The sequence below is a fragment of the Podarcis muralis genome, chromosome 5 (genome assembly GCF_964188315.1).
Source record: "Podarcis muralis chromosome 5, rPodMur119.hap1.1, whole genome shotgun sequence".
Lineage (NCBI taxonomy): Eukaryota > Metazoa > Chordata > Lepidosauria > Squamata > Lacertidae > Podarcis > Podarcis muralis.
In genome coordinates, this window is record NC_135659.1 from 100,186,942 (window position 1) to 100,214,320 (window position 27,379).

At 48.5% G+C, this 27,379-nt stretch overlaps 1 protein-coding gene across 1 annotated transcript in view; it reads right to left on the reverse strand.

The window, feature by feature from the left end:
- VSTM2L (V-set and transmembrane domain containing 2 like) overlaps positions 1-27,379 on the reverse strand; it is an 87,771-nt gene that overhangs the window by 25,067 nt on the left and 35,325 nt on the right. The window contains exon 2 of the mRNA XM_028735656.2: positions 1,320-1,489. Coding sequence (XP_028591489.2) covers positions 1,320-1,489 — 170 coding nt within the window. The remainder of the gene's footprint in view (positions 1-1,319; positions 1,490-27,379) is intronic.

The window sequence follows — 27,379 nt, forward strand, 5'->3', positions numbered from 1 at the left end:
GAAGGCAGGGAGGCCACTGGCCTCGGGCAACTTGCTCTGCCCTGGGCAAGGGATCTCTTTCGCCTTTGGAAGAGACGGTTTTGCAGAATCATAGAGTTGGAAGGGGGCCTCAAGCCACTGTCCCCCCCCGCCACCCTCAGAAAGATTTGTGACAGCAGAACATCCAAGTAGTCAGATTTATTGTTAGGGGCTTCAGACAGTATTTATAATATTATTTTGAGACGTCTAGAGAGCGACGTCAAAGCAGCGATGGGAGCAATTTCGGTAATGAAATGAATGGAGTTTAAACAAACGAGAGACAAAACGAATTTGAGCTTTTATAATGAAAACTATAATCTCCAGATAGCGATAATAACAATTAATAATAATTATAAATCTTGCACACCCTATTAGAGCCAGTGTGGTCCAGGGGGTCAGAGTGTCGGACTAGGCCTTTGGAGGGTTCAAATTGCCCCTTGGCCACGAGGCTCGCTGGGTGGACCTTGGGTGCCAGTCACAGCCGCTCAGCCTATCCTACCTCACAGGGCTGTTGTGGGGATTAAAAGTGGAATGACAGAACCTTAGAGGCCACCGTGAGCTCCTCGGAGAAAAAAGTGGGATATAAATGTAATAAATAAATGAATGCATAAATAAATGAATGCGTCAGGGGGCTGCCATGGGGGGGGGGAGAGGCAGGAATGTACAGAGAGCCTCCCCCTTTGTTGAGCAGCTGCACCTCGTCAGAGTCTGGTGAAGGTGAGCCCTCAGGAGCAACGGATGAAGAAGGCAGAGGCTCACTCAGGCTGAGATGAGCCACGACACCACTCTCAAGGAGTTGGAAATGCCTCTTCCGTCATCCAGAGTTTTCGCCAGGGAATTAAGCGTAAGGAAAAGAGGCGGAGAGGGGTTTTTCCTGGGCTTTTGTGCTGGAGGGCGAACCGGAAGAAACCACTTCCGGAATCTGCTAGTGATTGAAGCAGACATGGATTTTGGACTTATGCACTGTACATAGGTTTTGCACTCAATAAAACCTGTAAAAGACAGGTCGGAGTCCTGGTTGTTATCTTGGTGAGCAACCACACACATTCCTCACAGAACGCATGCATGAATGAATGAATATTAGACCCTTCTCTAGACCTGCTCTTCATAGCACCAAAAGGATCCCCAGAGGAGGCTTGGGGGGGGGGGCGTTGTTCCTGACCAGGAATCTTTTCTCGGAGTGGATTCTTGCAGAGAGGGTGTCTGCAATGGAGATGTAGCTGCACTGAGCTCTTTGCAAAAAAATGGAAAGGTGGAGGTAGAGGCAGGGCAGGTGGGGGGAAGGAGTGGGTCTGCCATACCTGGTTGGAGGCCCAGTTCTGCTTGTCCGTCCAGTCTTTGTGAGTGCGCACGTACCACCACTGGATCTCGAGCGAGTACGAAGGGGAGCCGCTGCCACGGAAGGAGCACGCCATCTCCACGTCCTCACCAGCCCGGGCGGTCATGTCGTGGGGGGTCTCTGTGAAAAACGCTGCGGGGGAGACAAAGAGCCACAAGCAAGGCAGGTCACCCTCAGGAGTCTGGAGCTCTGCATTTCACAGCAGGTTGATGCACAGGCGCAAGGGGCGCAAGGAGGATGCAACGCTTTTCTCCATGTCGGCCTTTGCGCTCCTCAAACCAGCATACTTTTTGGGTCGCTTGGTAACCCCGTGAAAGCCAGGCTGGCTGGCTGGCTTCTGCCAGAAACAAAGCCTTGGATTTATCACAATTCTTTGGCACATGGGGAGGTTTAGATTTCAAGGGGGGAGGGTGCTTCTTTCCTCTCCTTCCCTTTTTTTAAACATTTCTCCAACAATTAAAAATCAGAGCTGTCAGCCCATTAACGGCCCTTTAGCTAATTAGCTATCTCCTTTCAAATGATTAATCAATTAGCCAATTAAAATAAATACTACAGTAACTCAATACAGGTGTTATCTTGAGAATATGCAATTAAGATGGCAATTGCTCTTGACTAAATAACACAGACAAGCCATTTATTGTTGGGGAAATCATCTTCGGTGCATTGCTGCTGCGATGGGGAGATGCAGAAAGATTGGCCGCAGCAATCCTGCACGCAGCAGGCAGCGCTGGCTTCCACGTCTGGCTCCGAGAGCCAAGCACATTTCCCTCCAGCTCTGGATAGCACAAGCATACAGACAGGATGCGGTGGGTTTGGGGAGGCAGGAATTCATGTATAAGTTGGGGGGGGGGTTGCCCCTCCAGCAGATATCACGCACCTGCAGCCCACCACCAAAATCAGCACAATCGCTTTTGTGATTTGTCCCCACAAAACACTTCATCACAGCTTCTTCCTATCTATTCAAAGGGCCTTTGCCGGATGATACCAAATGTAAGAATTCACTGACAAATCTATCTATGTACTGGCTCACTGGGAAAACTTCAGAAATTCATATAGACATGTGAGCTCAGCTGCTCAGCAGCCCTTCTGCCTGAGTGATAATCCCTGGCATCCTGATACCTGAGTGCCAGACAGGTAGCCATTCCAGAAAGAACAAACCCAGATGAAGACAAAAGGGTGTGATGAACTTGGCTGGGAAACAGGGAAATGTAAATATTTTTTTTGTTCCACTTGATGGGTGTTTGGTGGAGGGCAAGGAGAACCATGGGGCAGGGTCCAGGATGCTCAGATTACTTCCACTAGACCTCCCCTTTCATGATGTAACCGTGATGTTGTTTTGGGGCATGTAACATGGGGATTAGTGGCTGATAAAAGTTTGGGTTCTCTTTTGTTGGGGGCTTCCATCTTGTTCCACCTGGTGGCAGGTGGGAGTCCTGTTGCAACTGTCTTCAATCAAGACCAAGCCTACTGGCTGCTGTTTTGCTCTGGTATTCCTGGCTGGTGTCCTTGTTTTTTTGTCCAAGGGAGCCCTCAGATTTCTCTGTTAACAGGGTCAGGGCTGGATGATGCCCTGAGTCCCTTCCACTTCCTGGGGTCCTGGACCCAGCAAGGGTTAGGATCTAATAGAAGATACTAACAGAAGATTATATTGCTGAACTAGTCAGACAAGCATGTCAAGGCAATGGCCGTAGCTGGCCACTTAAGTGTCCTCTTCAGCATCCCAAAAGAACGAGCCAGGTTGCAGGTGCCAAAACTAAGGGATGGGGCCTTCAACATTAATGAGGGCACTTCCCCTCCACCCCCATCACCCTGCTGCTAGGTAGGAGAAGAAGAAGAAGAAGAAGAAGAAGAAGAAGAAGAAGAAGAAGAAGAAGAAGAAGAAGAAGAAGAAGAAGAAGAAGAGTTTGGATTTGATACCCCGCTTTCTCACTACCCGAAGGAGTCTCAAAGCGGCTAACATTCTCCTTTCCCTTCCTCCCCCCCAACAAACACTCTGTGAGGTGAGTGGGGCTGAGAGACTTCAGAGAAGTGTGACTGGCCCAAGGTCACCCAGCAGCTGCATGTGGAGGAGCGGAGACGCGAACCCGGTTCCCCAGATTACGAGTCCACCGCTCTGAACCACTACACCACACTGGCTCTCGTAGGTAGGAGAAGAAGAGCCACAGTGTTGTGTGAGAGCTGAGCTGGAGGACGCTGGAAGCTGGAGACCCAGAGATCTCCTTGTTCTGTGCTGGAGAAGCAAGATCTCCTAGGATGTCAATGCCCTGAGCCCCTCCATCTTACGCTCATGTCGTATATCAGGGACATCCAACCAGTGGATCGTGATCTACCGGTAGATCCCTGGCTGATCCTGGTAGATTGCGGGATCCTTATCATGTACAAAAAGTTACAGGGAAAAGGCTAAAAAACTGCGCAATCTGCTCCCCCAAAAGCTCAACAACTCTGGGCAATCCACCCCACGCACGCTCCGACTCCCTCCAATGACAACGGGTAAATCACTGCCAGTCTTTTATACTGGGAGTTGATCACAGTCTCTTGGGAGTTGGATATGCCTGTCATATATAAAACCATATATCCTGAGCATAATAGTGTTGGTGCTGACCTTTAAAGCCCTAAACGGCCTCGGCCCAGTATCCCTGAAGGAGTGTCTTCACCCCCATCATTGAGCTCGGACATTGAGGTCCAGCTCCGAGGGCCTTCTGGCGGTTCCCTCACTGCGAAAAGTGAGGTTACAGGGAACCAGGCAGAGGGCCTTCTTGGTGGTGGCACCCGACTTGTGGAACACCCTCCCATCAGATGTCCCACTCACATGCTGCATCACTCGCACACAGACCTTCTGGGAGCGTGTTGCAGAAGGTTGCAGAAGGATGCAGAAAGCTTAGGAGGCAAGAGGGCTGCTCTTGTGCTCGGATCCTGCTTTCTGGTTTCCCAGAGGCAACTGGTCAGCCACTGTGAGAACAGGATGCTGGATCAGATGGGCCATTGGTCTGATCCAGCAGCCCCTTCTTCTGTTCTTCAGGATGGCTCCCACAAGACTGTCTAAAAGCACCTGAACTGTCCCCGAGTGCAGAAATCCCTGCTCTGCAATACTGCACAAAGGATGCACATCAAAGCCAGGCTCCGGCTGTGTGCACTGGGCTTGCAGAATCAGCCCTCGCAGCTGTTGGGAGATGTGCGGAGTTCCCTGCACCAACCCCACCCAACCCCCACCTCGCGCACTAGGATTCCCCCTCCGCCTCCTTCCGCACATCCGTCTGAGGGATAACGCGACAGGCCAGAAGCGGAATACTAAAAAGGGGAGATCGGGATTAATCATAGATAATCTGCCATCTCTGTTCCTGGAGCAACGTCGGTTCCACTTCAGTTCCTTCTGCATCGCTGGAACCTTTCCGGAACGGGCGGAGGAAGCCTAATTGAGATTAGTCACTGGAGCCCCTAGCAAGGGATTCCTCATCATCACACTTAGAAGAATTGTGTGACTCTCGGAGACTGGGGAAGGGGGGTGGAATCCTGGTGTCTTGGCCGTCTTCCCTCTTCTGCCATAGCGAGACAGGACTTGGAACCTCCTTACTCCCAAGTCAAGCGTTTGGATATCAGTGAACATTGACAGCTGCCCCCCCCCAATTCACTCCCCACTCAAATATGAAATAGGATTGCCAGACCCCCGAAATTAATGGACTATGCAGAATTCGATAAATTAACAGGAAGCATTCGAAACCTGCGGGATCAGAGATTCCCAGAGGACTGGAGTAAATATGTGAACTATTTGAAAAGCGATTGTAATCAACAGATTACGCTAGTAGGATTGCAAGAAGTTTTCTAAGGAGGACTATGTGAAATATTGCAGAGAAAAGTATGAAGTGAGCTATCAGTGAAGGACTATTAAAAGTAATAGTGTAATTAATGAAATGCAGATTAAGTGATGAAGATTGAAAAACCTTCAGATGTGGTTGATGGAAGTCCAAAACACTGAATAAGATGAGAAAATAGGTTGTATGGGGTTTTTTTTTTGGAAATTTCATGTAAAAACTAATAAAAATATATTTTTTTAAAAAAATGATTGCCAGACCCCCTCCGGGTGGCAGATGGAGGAATTAAAATTCCAGGTAGGCAAAAGAGCTTTTAGTTACGGTAGATATATTTAGGTATCTCTAGATATATTAAGAGAGGGACGCGGGTGGCGCTGTGGGTTAAAGCCTCAGTGCCTAGGACTTGCTGATCAAAAGGTCGGCGGTTCGAATCCCCGCGGCGGGGTGTGCTCCCGTCGCTCGGTCCCAGCGCCTGCCAACCTAGCAGTTTGAAAGCACCCCCGGGTGCAAGTAGATAAATAGGGACCTCTTACTAGCGGGAAGGTAAACGGCGTTCCGTGTGCTGCGCTGGCTCGCCAGATGAAGCTTGTCACGCTGGCCACGTGACCCAGAAGTGTCTGCGGACAGCGCTGACCCCCGGCCTCTAGAGTGAGATGAGCGCACAACCCTAGAGTCTGTCAAGACTGGCCCGTACGGGCAGGGGTACCTTTACCTTTACCTTTAGATATATTAAGAAGACTGTGCATGCAGCTTGAAAGCCCAACAGGAGTTGTCTGTATAGATGATTGGGGGGGGGGTCCTGCCCTCCTCTGCTCCCATCTATCCTAACCTCGCTGCCACAACCGTGCTTGCCAAATCGGGAGGTAAAGGTAAAGGTAAAGGGACCCCTGACCATTAGGTCCAGTCGTGACTGACTCTGGGGTTGCGGCGCTCATCTCGCTTTACTGGCCGAGGGAGCCGGTGTACAGCTTCCGGGTCATGTGGCCAGCATGACTAAGCCGCTTCTGGCGAACCAAAGCAGCGCATAGAAATGTTGTTTACCTTCCCGCCGGAGCGGTACCTCTTTATCTACTTGCACTTTGACGTGCTTTCAAACTGCTAGGTTGGCAGGAGCAGGGACCGAGCAACGGGAGCTCACCCTGTTGCGGGGATTCGAACCGCCAACCTTCTGATCGGCAAGTCCTAGGCTCTGTAGTTTAACCCACATCACCACCTCGGCCATGTGTTGATGCCCTTCCAAGGCTGATTGTTATGCACAAGCATCGAGCGCACGGCATCTGTACCACATAAAGCAAACACCCTATAAAACTGGTTGTGCGGATCAAATGCCAGATGCGTCTGAGGCCGTTGCCTGCACAGTGCAGCGCTTTTCCTGGGAACTTGGATGCCCCAGAAATCTCTGAACTTCAGCGCAGCCGCCTAAAGATATTCATGAAAGGAGCCTGTGGGGTCCGAGACCCGATGTTAACAGAAGCTGGGGTTGTCAAAGTGACTCCCCCCGCAGATTAATCCATCACAGGCCTCGCACCCCCCTTCCCTCATTTATGGGACCCGGCCGGGGCTTCTCAGGAGACCGGCAAGTGAATTTGCGGCCTCCCCTGAGTTTCTGATCCGGTCTGAAAAGTGAATTATTATCAGGCTAGACAGAAAAAGTTAATACCTCTAATGTCTCTCTGTCCCCCTGGATGCCTGGAAATCCCACAGACTTATTGCTTTCCTTTAATCCATTTTAGCAGGGGAACACTGGAAAATACAGAATGGGGAGGGAGGCTTAATGAGAGCCCCCTCTCCCCGCTGCTTTCGCAAGAGCCTCTCGCCGTCCGTTCAGTCAGAGGACAAATGGAAGGCAAGAGAGTCTAAAGGGAGACGCAAACAGGCAGAGGTTTCTGGAGAGGTTCAAGGCAACTTTTCCAGAGCCTCTTATCATAGGCTGTTGCCACCCAGGGCTGCCTTCAGAGCCATTGCCAGAGGTTCCGAAAGAGGGTGGCCTTGCCCCTTGGTGGGGGTGGGATTACCAGGAGGGGGCACTGTGGGGCTCAAGTTGATGATGATGATGATAATTATAAATTTAATAATAAATTTAATATTTATTCTGCGCCCATCTGGCTGGGTTTCCCCAGCCACTCTGGGCAGCTTACAGAAAATATAAAAACACAATAAAGCAACAAACTTTAAAAACTTCCTGATACAGGGTTGCTATCAGATGTCTTCTAAAAGTCAGACAGTTGTTTATTTCCTTGACATTTGATAGGAGGGTGTTCCACAGGGCGGGTGCCACTACCGAGCAGGCCATCTGCCTGGTTCCCTGTAACTTTGCATCTTGCAGTGAGGGAACTGCCAGAAGACCCTTGGAGGAGGACCTCTGTGTGTGGGCTGAACGATGGGGGCGAAGATGCTCCTTCAGGTATACTGGGTTCATCGATTTTGCTGAATAAATTAAACCAAATATTTTTCACTGGATATTGAATGAATGTGCAATGAATTGTTGCCATTTTGAATTTTACTGTGTGGCCCTTAGTGGGTTGTGTAAACTGCTATTCTGAATAAAGCTTTTTATAAGGTGGGGGGGGGTAGTTTATGGAACCAAGGGAGTGGTGGCCCCTGAACGTTTGGGGACCACTGCATTGAACAAAAATTATGTGCAGACCCAGCAATCAATGCCCAAAGATGGTGACATGCATATTAGCTTCTGAAAAAAATGTAGAGCCACATTAGCTTTCTGAAAAGATGGGGACAGACAGACAGACAGAGACAGACCAACCATTTCCTAATATTGGGGCATGTTATTATATGAGATGATGCATAGAGCTGTTCCTGCTCATAGCAATTGCTGGAACTTCAGCCTGAAAACTCCCCGGGACTTTCCTTCAGTTGAGGTTTCTGCGCTGAGATTGGAGGGCTCCCTCTCATAGATGCTTTAGCTGAGATTCCTGCATATTAGGGGGCTGGACTACATGACCCCTGGGGCCCCTTCCAACTCTAGAATTCTACTGTTCATTAGCCCCTGGCTTGGAAGGAAGCCGTGTCCTCTAAGCCCCAATATGTGTGGACCAGCCCAGAGACAGCATGGCACAGTGGTTAGAGGGTCAGACTGGGAGACCAGGGTTTGAATCCACACTTGGCCACGAAACTCATGAAGGAACCCTGGGACACCAGTCGCTGCCTCTCAGCCTAATTTACCTCTCAGGGTTGATGTGGGATTGAATGAGGAGGGGGAGAGAAGCATGTTCTCCACCTTGAGTTCCTTGGAGGAAATAAGACTGGGTTGAGCGGAAAGCACTTTGCATGAGCTCAGAGGCACTCTGTAAATTACTTCGCATTCAGAGCTGGGATCTGGAGTTGACAAGCCCCAGCCCCAGTTAAATGGGGTGTCAGGGAGAGGGTGGTTTCCCCCCTGAGATCTCCCTCTGCGGAGGGCTCCTCTGCAACCCCCTCCGCCCAATGCCCACCCCCCATCTCTGCCACCCTCTGTATTTTTCAGGCAGCATCCTCTGCAAAAAAATTCCCCTCCAGGGAGGCAGCTTTAATTATCAAGTTTAAGGAGAACACACCGCATCCCGCCGTTGCCCCGAGGTCCCAAGACCGGGTCTAAATTGCTCAGAACACAATTAAAATCCGCTCCTAAAGATTAGAAATTCAGCGGAGGAGCAGAGAAAGAGGCTTGATTGAATCAAACATCTTTTTTCTGTCAGGCTTTAATTGGGAAGCCACGGTATTAATTAACCCCAGGGCCTGGCCTTCTGAATGCAGAGCCAGAGCGAGGCGGACGGATGCTGCATATATATGTGTACGCGTGCACACAAGTGTGAGTGTGAGTGCATGGTGGCACAGAGGGGCTGATTGCTCTTGGAAATGTTGCCTCGCCCATCTCATGGCACAAATCCTCACTAGCAGAGGGAGCAACGGCTGGGAGGAACTCCCTCTGACCCTTTCCCTCTGCTCAGAGGTGGGGATGTGAATCCGAGGGAGAAGGAGGGAATAGGGATCTTCTAAACCCATAAGAAAAAGCAGAGACATCACCTTGCCGACAAAGGTCCATACTGTATAGTTAAAGCTTGGGTTTTCCCAGTAGTGATGTATGGAAGTGAGAGCTGGACCATAAAGAAGGCTGATCACCGAAGAATTGATGCTTTTGAATTCTGGTGCTGGAGGAGACTCTTGAGAGTCCCATGGACTGCAAGAAGATCAAACCTCTCCATTCTGAAGGAAATCAGCCCTGAGTGCTCACTGGAAGGACAGATCTTGAAGCTGAGGCTCCAAGACTTTGGCCACCTCATGAGAAGAGAAGATTCCCTGGAAAAGACCCTGATGTTGGGAAAGATGGAGGGCACAAGGAGAAGGGGACGGCAGAGGATGAGATGGTTGGACAGTGTTCTTGAAGCTACCAGCATGAGTTTGACCAAACTGGGGGAGGCAGTGGAAGACAGGAGTGCCTGGCGTGCTCTGGTCCAGGGGGTCATGAAGAGGCGGATGCGACTAAACAACTAAACAACAACAACCCATAAGAAGATAAGAAGAGGCTGCTGGATCAGGAAACCAGAAAGCAGGATTAGAGCACAAGAGCAGCCCTCCCCCCTCCTTTAATTTCCAGCTACTGGTGTTGAGAAACACTGCCCCCTCCAGCTCCCTCCTCCTCCATGAATTTGTCAAACCCTCTTTTAAAGCCATCCAGGTTGGCAGACATGACTGCCTCCTGTGGCAGGGAGTTCCACAGTTTAACACCAGTGCAGTTGCCTCGCGAAGGAGGAAAGGGTGTGGGCATGTTAAGGAAGGTAGGAGAGGATATATTGTTTTGATATGATCCCTCTTCACTCAGGATAGTGAGTAAACAGCAGAGCGCATTCCCTTTGCAACTTATTGGAAGCAAGTCCTGCCCCCCCAATCCCCCAACCCTTTGTATCTTTACAACAGCCTTGTGAGGTAGGCCAGGCTGATCAAGAGCGACAGATCCAAGGTCCCTGGCTGAGAAGGGGAGTGAACCTGGCCCTCCCCAATACTCTTAACCATCATGCGGCCAAATGTAAAAATATGCCTGGGACCTTTAGGACATTTCATTCAGCAAAAGAAAGTTGTGTGCAGGATTATGATTTTTTCCCCAGGAGAAGAAAGCTGTGCCTGCTTAATTTTTGCATTAAAATTCCTCCCTCTTTTGCATTTGGTCATCTCCCCCCCCCCCCCCCGGCCTGGCAGCAACAGCTGTGATCAGAGAGAGAGAAAGAGACTGGAGGCCAAGGAGGGCGAGGACAGTCAGGAAATAAATCCGACTCTCATAGCTGCATCTGTTACAATATCTGGGTTCTTTGGAGGCTTAAGGTCTTAAATCAGCTTATTAAAATGAGGCTGAGCCCCTGAATGGCCCGGCAGTTGGTGGCGCTTTGAGCCTGCGAGGGTCAGCGGAAGCCAACCTTCCGCCTGGCTAATCCTCCCAGGCCCCTGGGGGACAGCAAAGACCCCCGGCCAGGCAGCAGGAGACGAAGCATCGCCCCCTCTTTTACATATGAGGTTGGGGTGCTCTGGGGCGGAGGAGAAGGCTGCGCGCCCCCAATTAACCTCCACTTAAGAGGGGCACTCAAGAGGGAGACTCTGAGTTCCACCTGGCTAGGTCTAAGTCAGCCTGACCGGATTTATTTCATGCGATGCAACAAGCAATTTCAAAAGTTGCATGTATTTAAATAAATCAGAGCGCTGCCCCTGCCTTCCTTCAGCCAAGGGGCATCTGAAGGGATCGGTTTCCTCTGACGGAGGCAGCCTTGGAGGGAAGCTGTGGCTGTGAGCTGCCTCCCGGTTCAGCAGAAAAAGGGCATCTCTGCCTTCTCTTCTGGCCAGAGCGAGCGGCAGGGATTTGAGTGTCAAGGTGCCCTCCCTTTTGAGCCCAATTGCTCTCAGTCAGGAGTCAGGATTTCTCCCTTTTCCCTTTGGGTTTGCAAATGCTGCAGGCACAATCTTAATTCATGGGGCTCTTTAAGTCCCATTGAACTCAGGGAGGCTAGTTGTTGTTGTTTAGTCATTGAGTCCAAGTAAACATGGGCGGGATTAGGCTGGGTAATCAAATATATTGTGAGGTTCTACAATGTAGACTGGGATGCGGTTGGCGCTGTGGGTTAAACCACAGAGCCTAGGGCTTGCTGATCAGAAGGTCGGTGGTTCGAATCCCCGCGATGGGGTGAGCTCCCGTTGCTCGGTCCCTGCTCCTGCCAACCTAGCAGTTCAAAAGCACGTCAAAGTGCAAGTAGATAAATAGGTACCACTCCAGCGGGAAGGTAAACGGCGTTTCCGTGCGCTGCTCTGGTTCACCAGAAGCGGCTTAGTCATGCTGGCCACATGACCCGGAAGCTGTACGCTGGCTCCCTCAGCCAGTAAAGCGAGATGAGCGCCACAACCCCAGAGTCGGCCGCGACTGGACCTAATGGTCAGGGGTCCCTTTACCTTTATTAAAATGTAGTTTGAGGAGGTATTCCCTGTATCCCCTATATTCTATCCTTCCACAGACCCTTGTCTGTGCGCTAGCAGACAAAAGGATCAGCTTATCGCTTGTGTTTAAAAGCGTGGGGCTGAGCAGAGATTGAATCTCCTCTTAAACAGTTTAACTGAAAGCATAGGAATTAGCTATGAGGCTGCTTTCTCCCTTTGGTCACCCTACTTTTCAGAGAAGCAGGCCACAGACTAAAAAGTAACTTTAAAACATATACTTCACTCACATTCAGGCATTCATCCTTCGCAGCAACAGCAGTAAAAATAACTGCAGGTAAAATTCTTGTATTTACAGCAAAAACAGCCTTAGGCATGTGCATGATGCTGGCGCAAGCAGACAGACGTCCGCTCCCATGGCTGGTCAAAGACAGAGAGAGCAAGAAGGAACAGGAAATACCATATTTTTCGCTCTATAACACACACCAGACCATAACACGCACGTAGTTTTTAGAGGAGGAAAACAAGAGGAAAAAAATATTCTAAACGAAACAGTGGATATATGATTTTTGTGGTTCATGCTGTGGCCACAGACATGTGATCTGACAGTGAGTTTGGGGTAGCCCAATGCAAAAATCCTGAGGATCCATGTGGATCCATGCTTTGTAACCACGTTTTTGCACTACTGCGGCCCCAGGCAACAGTGGGTGCATGATTTTTTTGGTGCAAACTGTAGCCATGGACATGCTATGTGATCTGATGGTGAATTTGGGGTGACCCAGTGCAAAAATCCTGAGGATCCATGTTTTGTAACCACGTTTTAATTGGGGAAGGAAGGAAAAGCACTCAAGGGACAAGGAACACGCGTGGGGTGTGTGGAGAAGGATGCTGCTAATAATGCAGGCGAGGGGTTTAAGGGGAGAAGGAACACACGTGGGGTGGGTGGAGAAGGATGCTGCTAATAATGAAGAAGAGGGGTATAAGGGGAGAAGGCTCCTCTCCCCTCCCGCTTTGCTCCTTTAAAGAAGCAGGCTCTCTGTCCCTCTCTCCTCCCCACTCAGCGGCTCTTCTCCCGCTTTGCAGTTTCAAAGCGAGCCACGGAGGAGGGAAGGAAGGGGAACCATGGATCCTCTGCTCACGACTGCAGCAGATCCCCCCGCCACCCGCAGGCATTCGCTCCATGACACGCACAGACATTTCCCCTTACTTTCTAGGAGGAAAAAAGTGAGTGTTATGGTGCAAAAAATACGGTACTTATTTGCTTCTGCCCTCCCAGGAGAGGAGAGGAAATGACGTCACACAGAGCCTTGTCTACCAATTACACTTCTGTGGTCCGAGTCTGCCTGTCAGCAATACAGCTCTATGACCTTAACCCCTTCACATGCTAACTATCAAGAACGTTCACTGTTAGATTGGACAGCATATCTTGCACAGTTTTCCCTGACAGCAGCCCAGGGGTCAGCGTTGTCTGTTTGAACCGGAGGGTCTGAGCTAGGTGGCGGAAGAATAACAAAGAGGGAGCCAGTCTGAACTCCCTTGGGAAGGAATGCCACAACATGGGAGCAGCCACAGAAAAGCCTCCGTCTTGCACCATCACCAACGATGCCTCGGATGCGGATGGGACCAAGAGGAGGTTCTCACCTGAGGATCTTAGCACCTGCGCAGGTTGGTAAAGGGAGATACAGTCTTTAAGGTAACCTGAGCCTAAGCCGAACAGGGCAGGCAAGTGGGTAGCCGATAGCAGAGTTTGCAGTTTCTCCTGCGATCAACAACTTGTCCTTTTCAGGCTTGCCATCCTGTGGCTGTGAAAGGTCATGTGGGAACTGCGCCTTATGCCTCTGAGAAAAATAAACCTCATTAACACCTCCAAGGCCTTTAATGGATAGCAGCCTACGCACAAGAGACAGTTTCATCCCAGGGGAAAGTCATTTATCTCTGGGCAGCCAGCAGCATGGCTGCTTCCCCACTGGAAGCCCTAAACATTGTGGGATTTTTTCCCATCTTAATGTCAGCTCCTTCACGCTGTGACACACTGGAGGCTGACACATTTGCTGCAGCAGAAGCTTCTTGCTGAAGTGGGCCCTGTCCCAAGAATGCATGGAAGGGGACAGCTGGATCACAACTGCCAGCCCTAATCCCCACCTCTGCCGCTGTATTGTTCAAGCATTCGCGTACAGATCTGAGCAGAATTCATGTGAGCACAAGAAAGCCATCTTCAGACAGCTGAGGGAGCTGGGTATGTTTATCCTGCAGAAGAGAGACTGAGAGGTGATATGAAAGCTATCTTCAAATATCTAAAGGGCTGTCACGTGGAAGAGGGAGCAAGCTTGTTTTCTCCTGCTACGGAGGGTAGAACACAAAACCATTCAAGCTACAAAAAAAGGAGATTCTGACTAAAAACTTGGAAGAACTTTCTGACGGGAAGAGTCCTTTCAAAGGGACATGGTGCACTCTCCTTCCTTGGAGGCTTTTAAGCAGAAGTTGGAGGGCCATCTGTCAGGGATGCTTTGGTTGAGATTCCTGCATTGCAGGGGGTTGGACTAGATGACACTCGGAGTCCCTTCTGTTGGGATGCGTCCTGGGAGACGGGGGCAATTGGCAGGCCCCCAGCTGGCTCCAGCCCACCGGCCGGCAGCCGGGCGAACTCCAGTTCTCAGAACAGCATCAAAAACTGTGACTCAAGCCTCAGAGACCTTTAGAGACTGAGCACGCAAGCCAGCAGAGATAACAAACTCTTTGCAACAGAAGTAGCGGGCAGAGGCATATCTAAGCATATTTACAAGCATTTATTCACCCTAAAAAAAAAGGAAAAACATATCTGCTTCCCTTCATGTTCATGCAAACAGCAGGGGCAAAAGCCATATACAACAGAAGTTCCCAGCAGGTTCTGCTGGAAGTAAACAGACATGTGACATACAAAAACTCCACATGCCTGTTCTAAAGGTGGAACGGAAACTCAATATCCTAACACCTTCCATCTAAAATTCTATGATTCTGTGACAACTGGATGGGCTCCCATCAGCCTCTGCTAGCATGGCCCAAGGTCAGCTACGCCTGGTCTATATCCCGTGCTGCATGGAACCATAAAAGGACCTAGATTCTCCTGATCTGCAAGGTCACCAGAGATCCAATGCACTCCTCCAGGAAAATCAGTTCACATATGCACACACAGACCTTGAGATCCCAGACCACTGTCTCCGCCTCAAATCCCAGCAAAAGGACCTGATTTGTAAAGGTTGCTTGCTGCAGGGAAAGCAATGCAATCACACGGAGAAATTATCTTCAGATGCTGCAGTTTTTAAGCTGCGCACTTAGGCCTTTCTGAAGTGGACACCTGAATATGTAATGTGTGAAGGGGCCAAACAGATGCAGAAGTATTATACAGCAAATTTCAATATGCCCATTGCAGTTCTTTGGAAGGATACAAACTCAGACCTGGGTTTCTTGCTGCATAATGTGTGGGGTGGCCAGAGAAAAGCAGCATTGCTGAGGGTTGGACTAGATGACCGTTTGGATCCCTTCCAATTCTGTCGTTCCATGATTCTAGCTGGAACCGGATCTAAGCTTGTGATCAAAGCACACGGAAGAATCTCAGGAGCAGTAACTACCTGTGGCGTCCTGTGGCTCTTGTCAGCAACAGCCGCAGAGGAATTGATTTTGCTTTCTCCTTGTGGCCATCGATGTGGCAGGTGGGTGAGCTCTGCCAGTTCAAGGAGGACATTCCAGGTGACGTTTCCGTGGGGGAAGGAAGCGGCAGAGGAGGAGAGCACCTTGTCCTGCCACATCTCCTTCCATTTTGTTTCACCCATCACAATGGCTCAGTTGCCGCTGCTCCAAGAAGCAGAGACAGCCCCCAAGCAGAGAGATTGAGACTCACCCCCCTGTGAGCCTCCTCCAGCCACCGCATCACAGGGAGAAAGAGAAAAATCTTAGATTCTGGAAACTGTGAAACTCTAAGGCACAGATGCCAAACAGTATTCTTCAGCTCCATCTTGAGCAGGAGGCTGGGGGAGGGGGAGGGGCATCCCTGTGAAGTCACATGAAATGTTCAGAGGTTATTTGTTTTTTCCATACAGGTGTTAAGGGCGACACCTACACCCCACAATTCCCCAACTGATTTAGTTGCAGCAAGCAGTATTTAAAAAACCTAAGGAGATTGGTAAAGGTAAAGGGACCCCTGACCGTTAAGTCCAGTCGCGGATGACTCTGGGGTTGCGGCGCTCATCTTGCTTTACTAGCCAAGGGAGCCAGCGTTTGTCTGCAGACAGTTTTTCCAGGTCATGTTGTCAGCATGACTAAGCCGCTTCTGGCGAACCAGAGCAGCACACGGAAACGCCATTTACCTTCCCGCCAGAGTGGTACCTATTTATCTACTTGTACTTTGATGTGCTTTCAAACTGCTAGGTTGGCAGGAGCAGGGACCGAGCAACGGGAGCTCACCCCATCGCGGGGATTCGAACCACCGACCTTCTGATCGGCAAGTTCTAGGCTCTGTGGTTTAACCCACAGCGCCACCCGCGTCCCAAGGAGCTTGGTACAGGATATTTAATAATGCCCAGTAAGAGAACAGTGAAAATCTTGCTACTGTGGCTTGGGAAAATGTCTCCTGCATCCAGCTTTCCAAAAGTTGTTTTTGAGATGTAATTGTTGAATGGTTTCTTTAAATGTAAAGGTTCCTCATTGTTCCACCTGATGTGTATGTCTTTAAGGGGCCAGAGCAAGATAACGAGACCCAGCTTTGCAGCTGTGAAACGTAGCAGGTGCTGCTGAGTTGTATTTGATTAAGGTGTGTCAGCATCTGGGTGTAGTATATAAGGAGCAGCACCTAGCTCTCCCATTACCCTGGGGGTTGGGGGTTGGGTCATGTTTGTTTGTTGGTGTATTTAGTGCAAATGGAGTTTTTGTTTTTCTTATTAAAACCTTGTTTAAGTTATTTTTGAGTCCTTTTCATTTTTAATGCATGGTCTCCCCAGCAAGCTTTCCGCTGCACTACCATACTGCAAATAGCCAACAGTAATATGTATGTTTGTAATATGTATGTTGTATTTATGATTATGTGCGCTTTTGTAAGTCGCCTTGAGCCTTCAGCAAAAGCGGCGGCCCAATCCAATAAATAACAAGAAAAGAAAGACAGAAAGGTCCTCCGCGAGTCCAGAGTTGTTATTTATACAACGGCAAAATATTCTCTCCAGGGTAACCCAAATGGATATAATGGTTTGCTACAAACAACAGTTGCTGTATCATTACTAGTAATCAATAAACACAAAACTGTTGAGTTTAAGAAAACTTTACCCCTGCCCTCCTTTACGATGCCTCCTTCCCCCTCCTTCCCCATGCCAAAATGACATAAATTTAGCAGCTGGGACTCTGCCCCCCTCCTCACCCCGCCATACTGTATCTGTGTCCCTAGGAAGCATCATTGATGGAATCCAGAGGTGGCAGCATGTGAGAAAGATGGAGATGCTAAGCAACAGTGAATGGCAGGCAAGGAAGGTCTGAGAGACAGTTGATAAAATCATCCATTCAGAGGAGAACAACCTGGAAACAGCTATTGATGGAGGTGGGAGGGAGGGTCCATGTCCTCAGCTCCCTCTCTCGGGTCCTCCCCACACCCTGTGCCCCCTCAAGCCCACTTCCAAGGAGATGTCGACACAGCGGGAGGCAGCGATGAGCAAGGCAAATCCCATGCCCAGGGGTCATTCGGAAAGGAAAGGAAAAATAAAACTGCCAATATTTTTGTTTAAAGGTAAAGGTAAAGGGACCCCTGACCATTAGGTCCAGTCGTGGCCGACTCTGGGGTTGCAGCGCTCATCTCGCTTTACTGGACGAGGGAGCCGGCGTACAGCTTCCAGGTCAAGTGGCCAGCAGGACTAAGCTGCTTCTGGCGAACCAGAACAGCGCACGGAAAAGCCATTTACCTTCCCGCCAGAGCGGTACCTATTTATCTACTTGCACTTTGACTGCTTTCAAACTGCTAGGTTGGCAGGAGCAGGGACTGAGCAACAGGAGCTCACCCCGTCACGGGGATTTGTACCACCGACCTTCTGATCGGCAAGCCCTAGGCTCTGTGGTTTAAGCCACAGAAGCTTTTTATGTTTGATATATTACGGTATTTTAATATTTTGTTGGAAGCCACTCAGGGTGGCTGTGGAAGCCCAGCCAGATGGGTGGGGTATAAATAAATTATTATTATTATTATTATTATTATTATTATTATTATTATTTATTATATCATAATGCCATCATATAAATCTATGGCATGGCAATATTTGGAGCACGGTGTGCAGTTCTGGTTGCCTCACCTCAAAAAGGACATTGTAATCGTTTGAGAAGGTTCAGAAAAGGGCAACCAAAATGATCGAGTTACAGGGAACCAGGTCTTCTCGGTAGTGGCGCCCTCCCTGTGGAACGCCCTCTCACCAGATGTCAAAGAGATAAACAACTATCTGACATTCAGAAGACATCTTAAGGCAGCCCTGTTTAGGGAAGCTTTTAGTGTTTAATAGGTTATTGTATTTTAGTGTTCTGTTGGAAACCGCCCAGAGTGGCTGGGGAAACCTAGCCAGATGGGCGGGGTATAAATAATAAATTATTATTATTATTATTATTATTATTATTATTATTATTATTATTATTATTATTGAGAGGTTGGAGGGACTCCCCTACAAGGAAAGGTTGCAGCGTTTCGGGACTTTTTACTTTAGAGAAAAGAAAATCAAGAGGCGGCATGATAGAAGTTTATAGAAGTATGTGTGGCGTGGAGAAAGGGGGAAGATAGGGGAAAACTCTAGAACTCGTGGGCATTCAGTGAAGCTGAGCGTTGGAAGATTCGGGGCAGATAAAAGAACCCACTTCTTCATGCAAGGCGTAGTTAAATCTATGGAACTCCCTCCTGCAGGAAGGAAGCAGTGATGGCCACCAAACTAGATGGTTTTAGATGAGGATCAGACCAATTCATGGAGGAGGAGAGGGCTGTCGGTGACTCCTAGCCAGGATGATTATGCTCTGCACTCCACAGGTGGAGGAATAATAATAATAATAATAATAATATAGTTTATTATTTGTACCCTGCCCATCTGGCTGGGCTTCCCCAGCCACTCTGGGCGGCTTCCAATAAAGATTAAAAATACATTTAAATGTCACACATTCAAAACTTCCCTGAACAGGCTGCCTTCAGATGTCTTCTAAATGTCAGGTAGTTGTTTATCTCTTTGACATCTGGTGGGAGGGCGTTCCACAGGGCGGGTGCCACCACTGAGAAGGCCGTCTGCCTGGTTCCCAGTAGCTTTGCTTCTCCCAGTGAGGGAACCACCAGAAGGCCCTTGGAGCTGGACATCAGTGTCCAGGCTGGACGATGGGGGTGGAGACGCTCCTTCAGGTCTACTGGGCCGTTTAGGGCTTTAAAGGTCAGCACCAACACTTTGAATTGTGCCTGGAAACGTACTGGGAGGCAGTGTAGGTCCCAGTACATTATAAATACGATGGAGGCAGTGATGCTTCTGAGTCCCAGCTGCTGGAAGCCACAGGCGGGGAGAGGGCTGCTCTTGTGTTCGAATCCTGCTTGCAGGTTTCCCTTTGGGTGACCTGCTTGGCCACTGTGAGAGCAGGATGCTGGACTAGACGGGCCATTGGTGTGATCCAGGAGACTATTACTATATTCTCATGTTCCCTTCCAGCAGCCCATCATTTTCTCTCTTACTTGTTTCCTGTTTTCTCCCTTCTTTAACCTTTATTCCTTTTCCTTTCCTTGCTTTTTTTGCTTTTGTGGATTGTAGCTGCAGGCTTGCAAATTTCTGTATTTGAAAGAAGGTGGAAATAGATTTGCTGCTTGCAGGAGGGAGGCCCCAACTGTGCTCCTTTTTAAAATTTCTTCTGTTTGCACAATGCCTCCCCTGCCGATCCGCAGGAAGCTTTCTCAAAGTTCACAGTCCAAGGTTCTCCCTTTTGGCTGGAGACTATGAATAGTCTTTTTCAGGAGAGAGTTGAAGGAAACTCCCTTGGGAGAGACTCAGCTGGCTCTGCTGGCAGAAGGGGCATCTTTTGTCCCACCCTCATCTCTGGGCAAATGGGCTTCTGGAACAGCAAGAGACTTGCAAAACTCATTTTGCAGGGGCAGAAAAAGGGAGGCATGTCAAGGCCTGTCTTTCAAGCCGCTGTCAGCACAATGAGGGTGAAGACAAATGTCACCTTTTCAGAGCATCCGGGCCAGTTTGGAAGTGCCTGGGCTACATTCAGCAGGGACATACTTTTTAACTTCGTGAGCTCTGACAAAACGCTTCCACAAGCTTCAAGCATGGTCAGTGTGAACCAGGGAAAAGTTGGTGGATGGAGGGTGTGTATTGGCTAGCACCTGTACCATCAACAACACCACACACACACCAGAGCAATCTCTCTCTCTCTCTCTCTCTCTCTCTCTCTCTCACACACACACACACACACACACACACACAGAGAGAGAGAGAGAGAGAGAGATGACAGTCCACCTGATGAATAAGGGGAGAGGTAAGAACATTGAGCGCAAAATATGGTCTGAAGCTCAACATCAAAAAAACAAAGATCACGGCCACTGGGCCCATCACCTCCTGGCAAATAGAAGGGGAAGAAATGGAGGCAGTGAGAGATTTTACTTTCTTGGGCTCCATGATCACTGCAGATGGTGACAGCAGTCACGAAATTAAAAGACGCCTGCTTCTTGGGAGAAAAGCAATGACAAAACTAGACAGCATCTTAAAAAGCAGAGACATCACCTTGCCAACAAAGGTCCGTGTAGTTAAAGCTATGGTTTTCCCAGTAGTGATGTATGGAAGTGAGAGCTGGACCATAAAGAAGGCTGATCGCCGAAGAATGGATGCTTTTGAATTCTGGTGCTGGAGGAGACTCTTGAGAGTCCCATGGACTGCAAGAAGATCAAACCTCTCCATTCCTAAGGAAATCAGCCCTGAGTGCTCACTGGAAGAACAGATCCTGAAGCTGAGGCTCCAGTACTTTGGCCACCTCATGAGAAGAGAAGACTCCCTGGAAAAGACCCTGATGTTGGGAAAGATGGAGGGCACAAGGAGAAGGGGACGACAGAGGACGAGATGGTTGGACAGTGTTCTCGAAGGCACCAACATGAGTTTGACCAAACTGCGGGAGGCAGTGGGAGACAGGAGGGCCTGGTGTGCTCTGGTCCAGGGGGACACGAAGAGGCGGACACGACTAAACAACTAAACAACAACAAGAACATTGGATGACCAATCACCCAACATGCTTGAATATATGTTTCACTTAGCACGGAAACTAACTTTAGTACATTGTGAATCTGGGATAGACCAACTTGGATGTCTGGCTGCATCATTGGGCTTAATTTCCCTCACCTGCTTTTTTGGGTTGTGCATATACACTAACCAGCTCTTTAATTTTCCCTTAGCAGGCAACGGGTGAATTTGCTAACCTTAAAATAAATGAAAGCATGCCAGCAGGGCGGGGGGTGGGAGCTCTTGGTTTGCTCCTGGGTAAACAAGTTGGCAGGGTCCTTTAATTGCAACTTTATTGCTCCTGCATCTGGTGGCAATGATGGATCTCGGTGGCCAGAGGCGCCCAGCCTGGCCAGAGGCCTTGACTAATTGTCTGCTTTCACATTTCATTGGAAACTCGGCTCAAGCCGGCGTTGCTGGAAATGAGTTTGCCATGTTTTGCTTAATCACGGGCCAAAAGCAGGGACTGCTAGGAGGGAGGCTGGTTTGCCATAGAAATTGCTGCCATATTCTGCGTTAATTAAAGTCCTACCCAAAGCACTCAAACCTTCAGCCTGATTTATGGAAGGGAAGCCTCATGCCCTCTGTAATGGCTGCATTGATTTCTTCAGAGATTCCATGATGGTCTGAAGGATCTACCAGGCATCGAAGGAGCTGTGGGGTTGTGACCTCTATCCTCTGTTTTCTCTTATTCATTAGAAGTGGGGACACACAGAAGAAGACTGAGTAGCATTTTTCTCTTCTGGTTAAAATGAAGGATTGCTCTGCGTTCTGATTCCCAAACAGTGGGATGTTAACCCTGCCCGATTCTGGAGCTGTGGTTCTGCCGGCTGGTAAGGAGAAGAGAGGGATGAAGGAGGGCAAGAAAATCTACCTGCCCATCACTACCTGGCAGTCCTGCTGACTTTGAGCCCCGAACTCTAATTAATTGGGAATAATAATCTTTGATGTTGCAATTTTGCTTGTTCGCTTTGGGATAGAATTGCTGCTTCTTGGTCCTCCTTATATGGTTTTGTAGTTTTTGTATGTTTCTCGCCCTCTGTTTATTTTTATTACTCTGCTCCCCATTCTGGGATTGAAAACATTAAATGAAGAATGGGCTCTAAATATTGCAGATAACGATAATAAATAAACTGAATAAATAAATAATGCCCTGTAATTAAAGCTGCAAGCCATTTCAATTACCTTGTTTTAATCTAAGCAGGGATATGTGTCTTAGGATGGAAAGGAAATGCTGCAATCAGTTAAAAGTGAAAGTACCTTTTAAATAAAAAGCAGCAGCAGAGATATGATTTTTTTTTTTAAAAAAAATTATTTAAGATTTTTTAGTTTACAAAAATACACGCATTGTCTCTTTTTTCTACAGATCAGTTACATTTGTTGTGAGACATTAGTGTTGCATGCAGTATTGAGTTGGGAATGGTCTGAAGCTCAACATCAAAAAAACGAAGATCATGGCCACTGGTCCCATCACTTCCTGGCAAATAGAAGGGGAGGCAGTGAGAGATTTTACTTTCTTAGGCTCCATGATCACTGAAGATGGTGACAGCAGTCATGAAATTAAAAGACATCTGCTTCTTGGGAGAAAAGCAATGACAAACCTAGACAGCATCTTAAAAAGTAGAGACATCACCTTGCCAACAAAGGTCCGTATAGTTAAAGCTATGGTTTTCCCAGTAGTGATGTAAGGAAGTGAGAGCTGGACCATAAAGAAGGCTGATCGCCGAAGAATTGATGCTTTTGAATTATGGTGCTGGAGGAGACTCTTGAGAGTCCCATGGACTGCAAGAAGATCAAACCTCTCCATTCTGAAGGAAATCAGCCCTGAGTGCTCACTGGAAGGACAGATCCTGAAGCTGAGGCTCCAAGACTTTGGCCACCTCATGAGAAGAGAAGACTCCCTGGAAAAGACCCTGATGTTGGGAAAGATGGAGGGCACAAGGAGAAGGGGACGACAGAGGACGAGATGGTTGGACAGTGTTCTCGAAGCTACCAGCATGAGTTTGACCAAACTGCGGGAGGCAGTGGAAGACAGGAGGGCCTGGCGTGCTCTGGTCCAGGGGGTCACAAAGAGTCAGACACGACTAAACAGCTAAACAACAACAAATTGAGAGGGAAAGTGGGGGAGGGATGGTGAGTGGGGTGGGGTGGCAATGCTTCTATTCTTCTACTTAGTGTATGTGTGGGGTTTTGTGTCAATTGTGTGGGTTCTCTTACTATTCGCTTGTTGTATTTCCTTGGTGGTGAGACAGGTTGGGGGTGGCCTAGGCTGTGGTTGGCTGTCTTTGGTTGGCTGTAGTGAGATTTCTTTATGTGTGTGAGTGTGTGAGAGGGTGGATTTTTGAATCATGTTAGCCAGATTGATTTGTATGCCATCGGTGGATACTTGTTGTCTTGTTGGGCTGTGTATGTGATAAAGGGGAACCAAACTGGGGGGAAGGCGTCTTCTTCTATTTGTCCCCCAGTCAGTTTCAGTTTATTGGTTAGTTTTTCTAGTAAGGCTGTTTCCCATACTATTTGATACTATTGGTCCATGTTTACTCCTGACAGGTCTCTCCAGTGTCTTCTTCTGGCTGCTGAGAGTAGGTGGGTTATGAGCTCTTTATGAAGCAAAGATCACCAGTGTTGAAGCAATGATTCTTCAACATCAACTTCGTTGGACTCGTCATGTTGTGCGGATGCCTGATGATCATCTTCCAAAGCAACTACTCTATTCCGAACTTAAAAATGGAAAGTGTAATGCTGGTGGTCAACAAAAGAGGTTTAAAGACTATCTAAAGGCAAATCTTTAAAAATGTAGTATAAACACCAACAATTGGGAAACACTGGCCTGCGAGCGCTCCAGTTGGAGAACGGCCTTGGCCAAAGGTGTCATGGGCTTTGAAGACACTTGAACTCAGAACGCAAGGGAGAAATGTGCTATGAGGAAGGCACGCTTGGAAAATCCACATCGTGATCAACTCCCACCCGGAAACCAATGTCCCCACTGTGGAAGGATGTGTGGATCCGGAATTGGCCTCCACAGTCACTTACGGACTCATTGTTAAAACTGTGTTTATGGAAGACAATCTTACTTGGCTACGAGTGATCACCAAAGGAAGAAGAAGAAGAAGAAGAAGAAGAAGAAGAAGAAGAAGAAGAAGAAGAAGAAGAAGAAGAAGAAGTGGTGGTGGTGGTGAGTGAGCATTATTCGCTTGGAAGATGTTCAGTAGGGCAGGTTCTGGGGTGACTTCTAATACTTGCTTAGTTATTTTGCTTATTTCTTATATAACTGGTGTCCAGGAGAGTTGGGTTTTGGGACATTCCCACCACATGTGGACGTATGTGCCTGTGGAGGTGCATCCTCTCCAGCATTTTGGTGAGGCTCCCGGATGTATCAGCGCTAGTTTCCATGGTGTTATGTACCATCTGTGAGTGAGCTTCAGGGTGAGTTCTTCCTTTTTGCTGATATGGATTTAAAGGCAGATTTGGACCACATTCTAGCCCATTGGGTAGAGTTAATTTCATAGCCTATGTCATACTTGGTTTGCTTTTTTGAAATAATTTTTATTTGACTTTTGTTATGTACTGAGTTGAATAGGATCCAAAAGGCAGCAGTCTGATTGGTCCTAGAACAATAGGATCCAAAATGCAGCAGTCTGATTGGTCTTAGAACAATAGGATTCAGAATGCAGCAGTCTGATTGGTCCTAGAACAATGCAGCACTATGATTGGTCTGCAGGAGCCACCCAATCGAGCTCCAGGTGGAAGTGAATCTGCAACCTTATTGGCCTACAGGAGAATCCTGGAATTAGCCAATCACGTGCCGCCCATTGTGTAAATAATGTATACAAAGCAGATATTTTTTGGGGGAACTTTCATTCCTCACTACTATGAGCTGAATAAAGAGCATGAAATCCACACTCGACTCCGAGTATATTTCAACTTTGCAAGTACAGAATTATAAGGTTCTCCCAGGTGATCCCTGGCACACGTTTCCTGGTTGGGCCCCATCCTGCTCTTTTTGTGCCAGTTGCCAGGGAGGTCAGTTTGGGGCTGGGGCTGGGCTAGGCTGTGCCTTCCTTGCGGCCTCCTTGGATCTCCCAGTCCTCTCCTACCTTTCTCCTTTGGATTGCTGCAGTGCTGGTGGTGATATTGGTGGCAGGGGACTGGCTAGGCAGTGCAGTTGGTGCTGGCGGTCCTTATGAGCTCTGCGGGGCCATGGCGCTCTCCATCATCCAAGAGCTGGACAGCATGGAGGATGCAAGGCCAGTCTCTTTGACCAGCCATTTTCCCACAAGGAACCAGACTGGGCTGCTGACTTTGCAGAGCAGCCCACTAAAACAGCAGAGAATCCCCAAACAACACACAGTGAATCGGAGATATAAAAAATTGGATTTTGCTTTTTCTCATTCGTCTGCCTGTTTGGGCTTTCTGCTTGCGGCTGGGAAAACAGACCTTCATCCCAATGCACATTGCGGTGCAGTAAGTTACAGAGAAACGGCTTCCTGATTTATATGCAAAAGTGCGCACAGATGCCATATGTACTTTTGTCACCATAGACACGCCGCTGCAAACCCAGCACCTGCCTGTAGCTCAGACCAGAGGAAGAAAATGCCTTTTTTCCTCTTCTTCTCTGGGTTCCCTTCGCGTATCACATTAGAAAGCGATGCTGCCTCCCAGCATATCGTGGATCATTGAATCAAGGCTGATATGGAAGGGGACCCGCTCTCGAGGGATGAGAGACAGGCAGAGAGATGCTCTGCAGGATAGGATAGCTCTGAGAGGCAGCACGGTGCTATGTTCGCGATAAACAGAGACTCGGGGGCAGGTGGTGAGAGAGGGAGGCTGGAGGAAGGATCGGCGATACAGCAACGCTCTTCAGCAATCCACCCATGGGATCTTGCGGCCCAAAATTGCAGACAGAGAGAGGTAAACTGAACCAAGGTAGGCCAGTCCAAAATGCAGCAGGGAAGGCACCCTATGTTTGTGCTAGATCATTCGGATGACAGAGTCCACAAATCTCTGCTCTGTAGTAAGTCAATATTTCTAGTACAGTGGTACCTCGGGTTACAGGTGCTTTAGGTTACAGACTCCACTAACCCATAAATAGTACCTCAGGTTAAGAACTTTCAGGATGAGAACAGAAATCGCACGGCGGCGGCGGCGGGAGGCCCCATTAGCTAAAGTGGTGCTTCAGGTTAAGAACAGTTTCAGGTTAAGAACGGACCTCCGGAACGAATTAAGTACGTAACCAGAGGTACCACTTTACAGTGGAACCTCGGTTCTCAAACATCTCCGATGATGAATGTTTCGGAAGCCAAACGCCAAAACCCCGGAAGTAACTGTTTTGGTTTTTGAACGATTTTTGGAAGCCGAACATGCTGTTTTGAGTTTCCCTATTAAACTGAGGCTTCTGCTTTCAGTTTTCGGTTTTCGAACGTTTCAGAAGTCGAATGGTCTTCCAGAAAGGGTTACGTTTGAAACTGAGGTTCCACTGTAGTCAGAAAGGCATGACTTTCCTTCTTCTTGCTTAGTGCCTGCGGTGGGGAGTGTTACCAAGGAGGAGGAGGAGGAGGAAATGAGAGAATCCTGGAATTGTAGAGTTGGAAGGGACCCCAAGGGTCATCTAGCCCAACCCCCTGGAGGGCTGGAATCTCAGCTAAAGCACGGCCCTAAGAAGAGTTTGCTGGATCAGGCCAATGACCCATCTAGACCAGCGCCCTGTTTTCAGATGCCCATCATGGGAAGCAGGATCTGAGCTCAAGAGCTCTTTCCTCCCCTCCTGTGACTGGCATTCAGAAGCATTGCTGTTTCTGACAGTGGAGGCAGGGCAGAGCCATCCTTGCCGGCAGTAATATTAACAACAACAACAACAATAACAATAATAAAATAAAAATAAAAATAATAAAAATAAAAATAATTTATTATTTATACCCCACCCATCTGGCTGGGTTTCCCCAGCCACTCTGGGTAGCTTTCAACACAATATTAAAATACAGAGGTACCTCGGGTTACATACACTTTAGGTTACATACGCTTCAGGTTACAGACTCCGCTAACCCAGAAATAGTGCTTCAGGTTAAGAACTTTGCTTCAGGATGAGAACAGAAATTGTGCTCCAGCGGCGCGGAGGCAGCAGGAGGCCCCATTAGCTAAAGTGGTCTTCAGGTTAAGAACAGTTTCAGGTTAAGTACAGACCTCCAGAACGAATTAAGTACTTAACCCGAGGTACCATTTGGGGGATGAAAACGTCAAGTCTTCACTAAGGCCAACTATTCAGACTGGTCCTACGTGGACCAGAAAAAGCCAGGGAAGTCCCCAAATAGGAGTTCAATCACAGAAGGAGAAAGGAAAGAGGGGGAGGGGATCAAGTTGATTCCAAGCCAAAGGCCAGGCGGAACAACTCTGTCTCACAGGCCCTGCGGAAAGAAATCAAATCCCGCAGGGCCCTGGTCTCGTGAAATGAGATTCCAACGAAACATCTGGAAGATCTTTCTGATGGTATGAGCTGTTCAGCAGTGGAATGGACTCTCTTGGAAGGTGGTGGGAGATTTCTAAATAGAAGTTGGGTGGCCATCGTTCAGGGA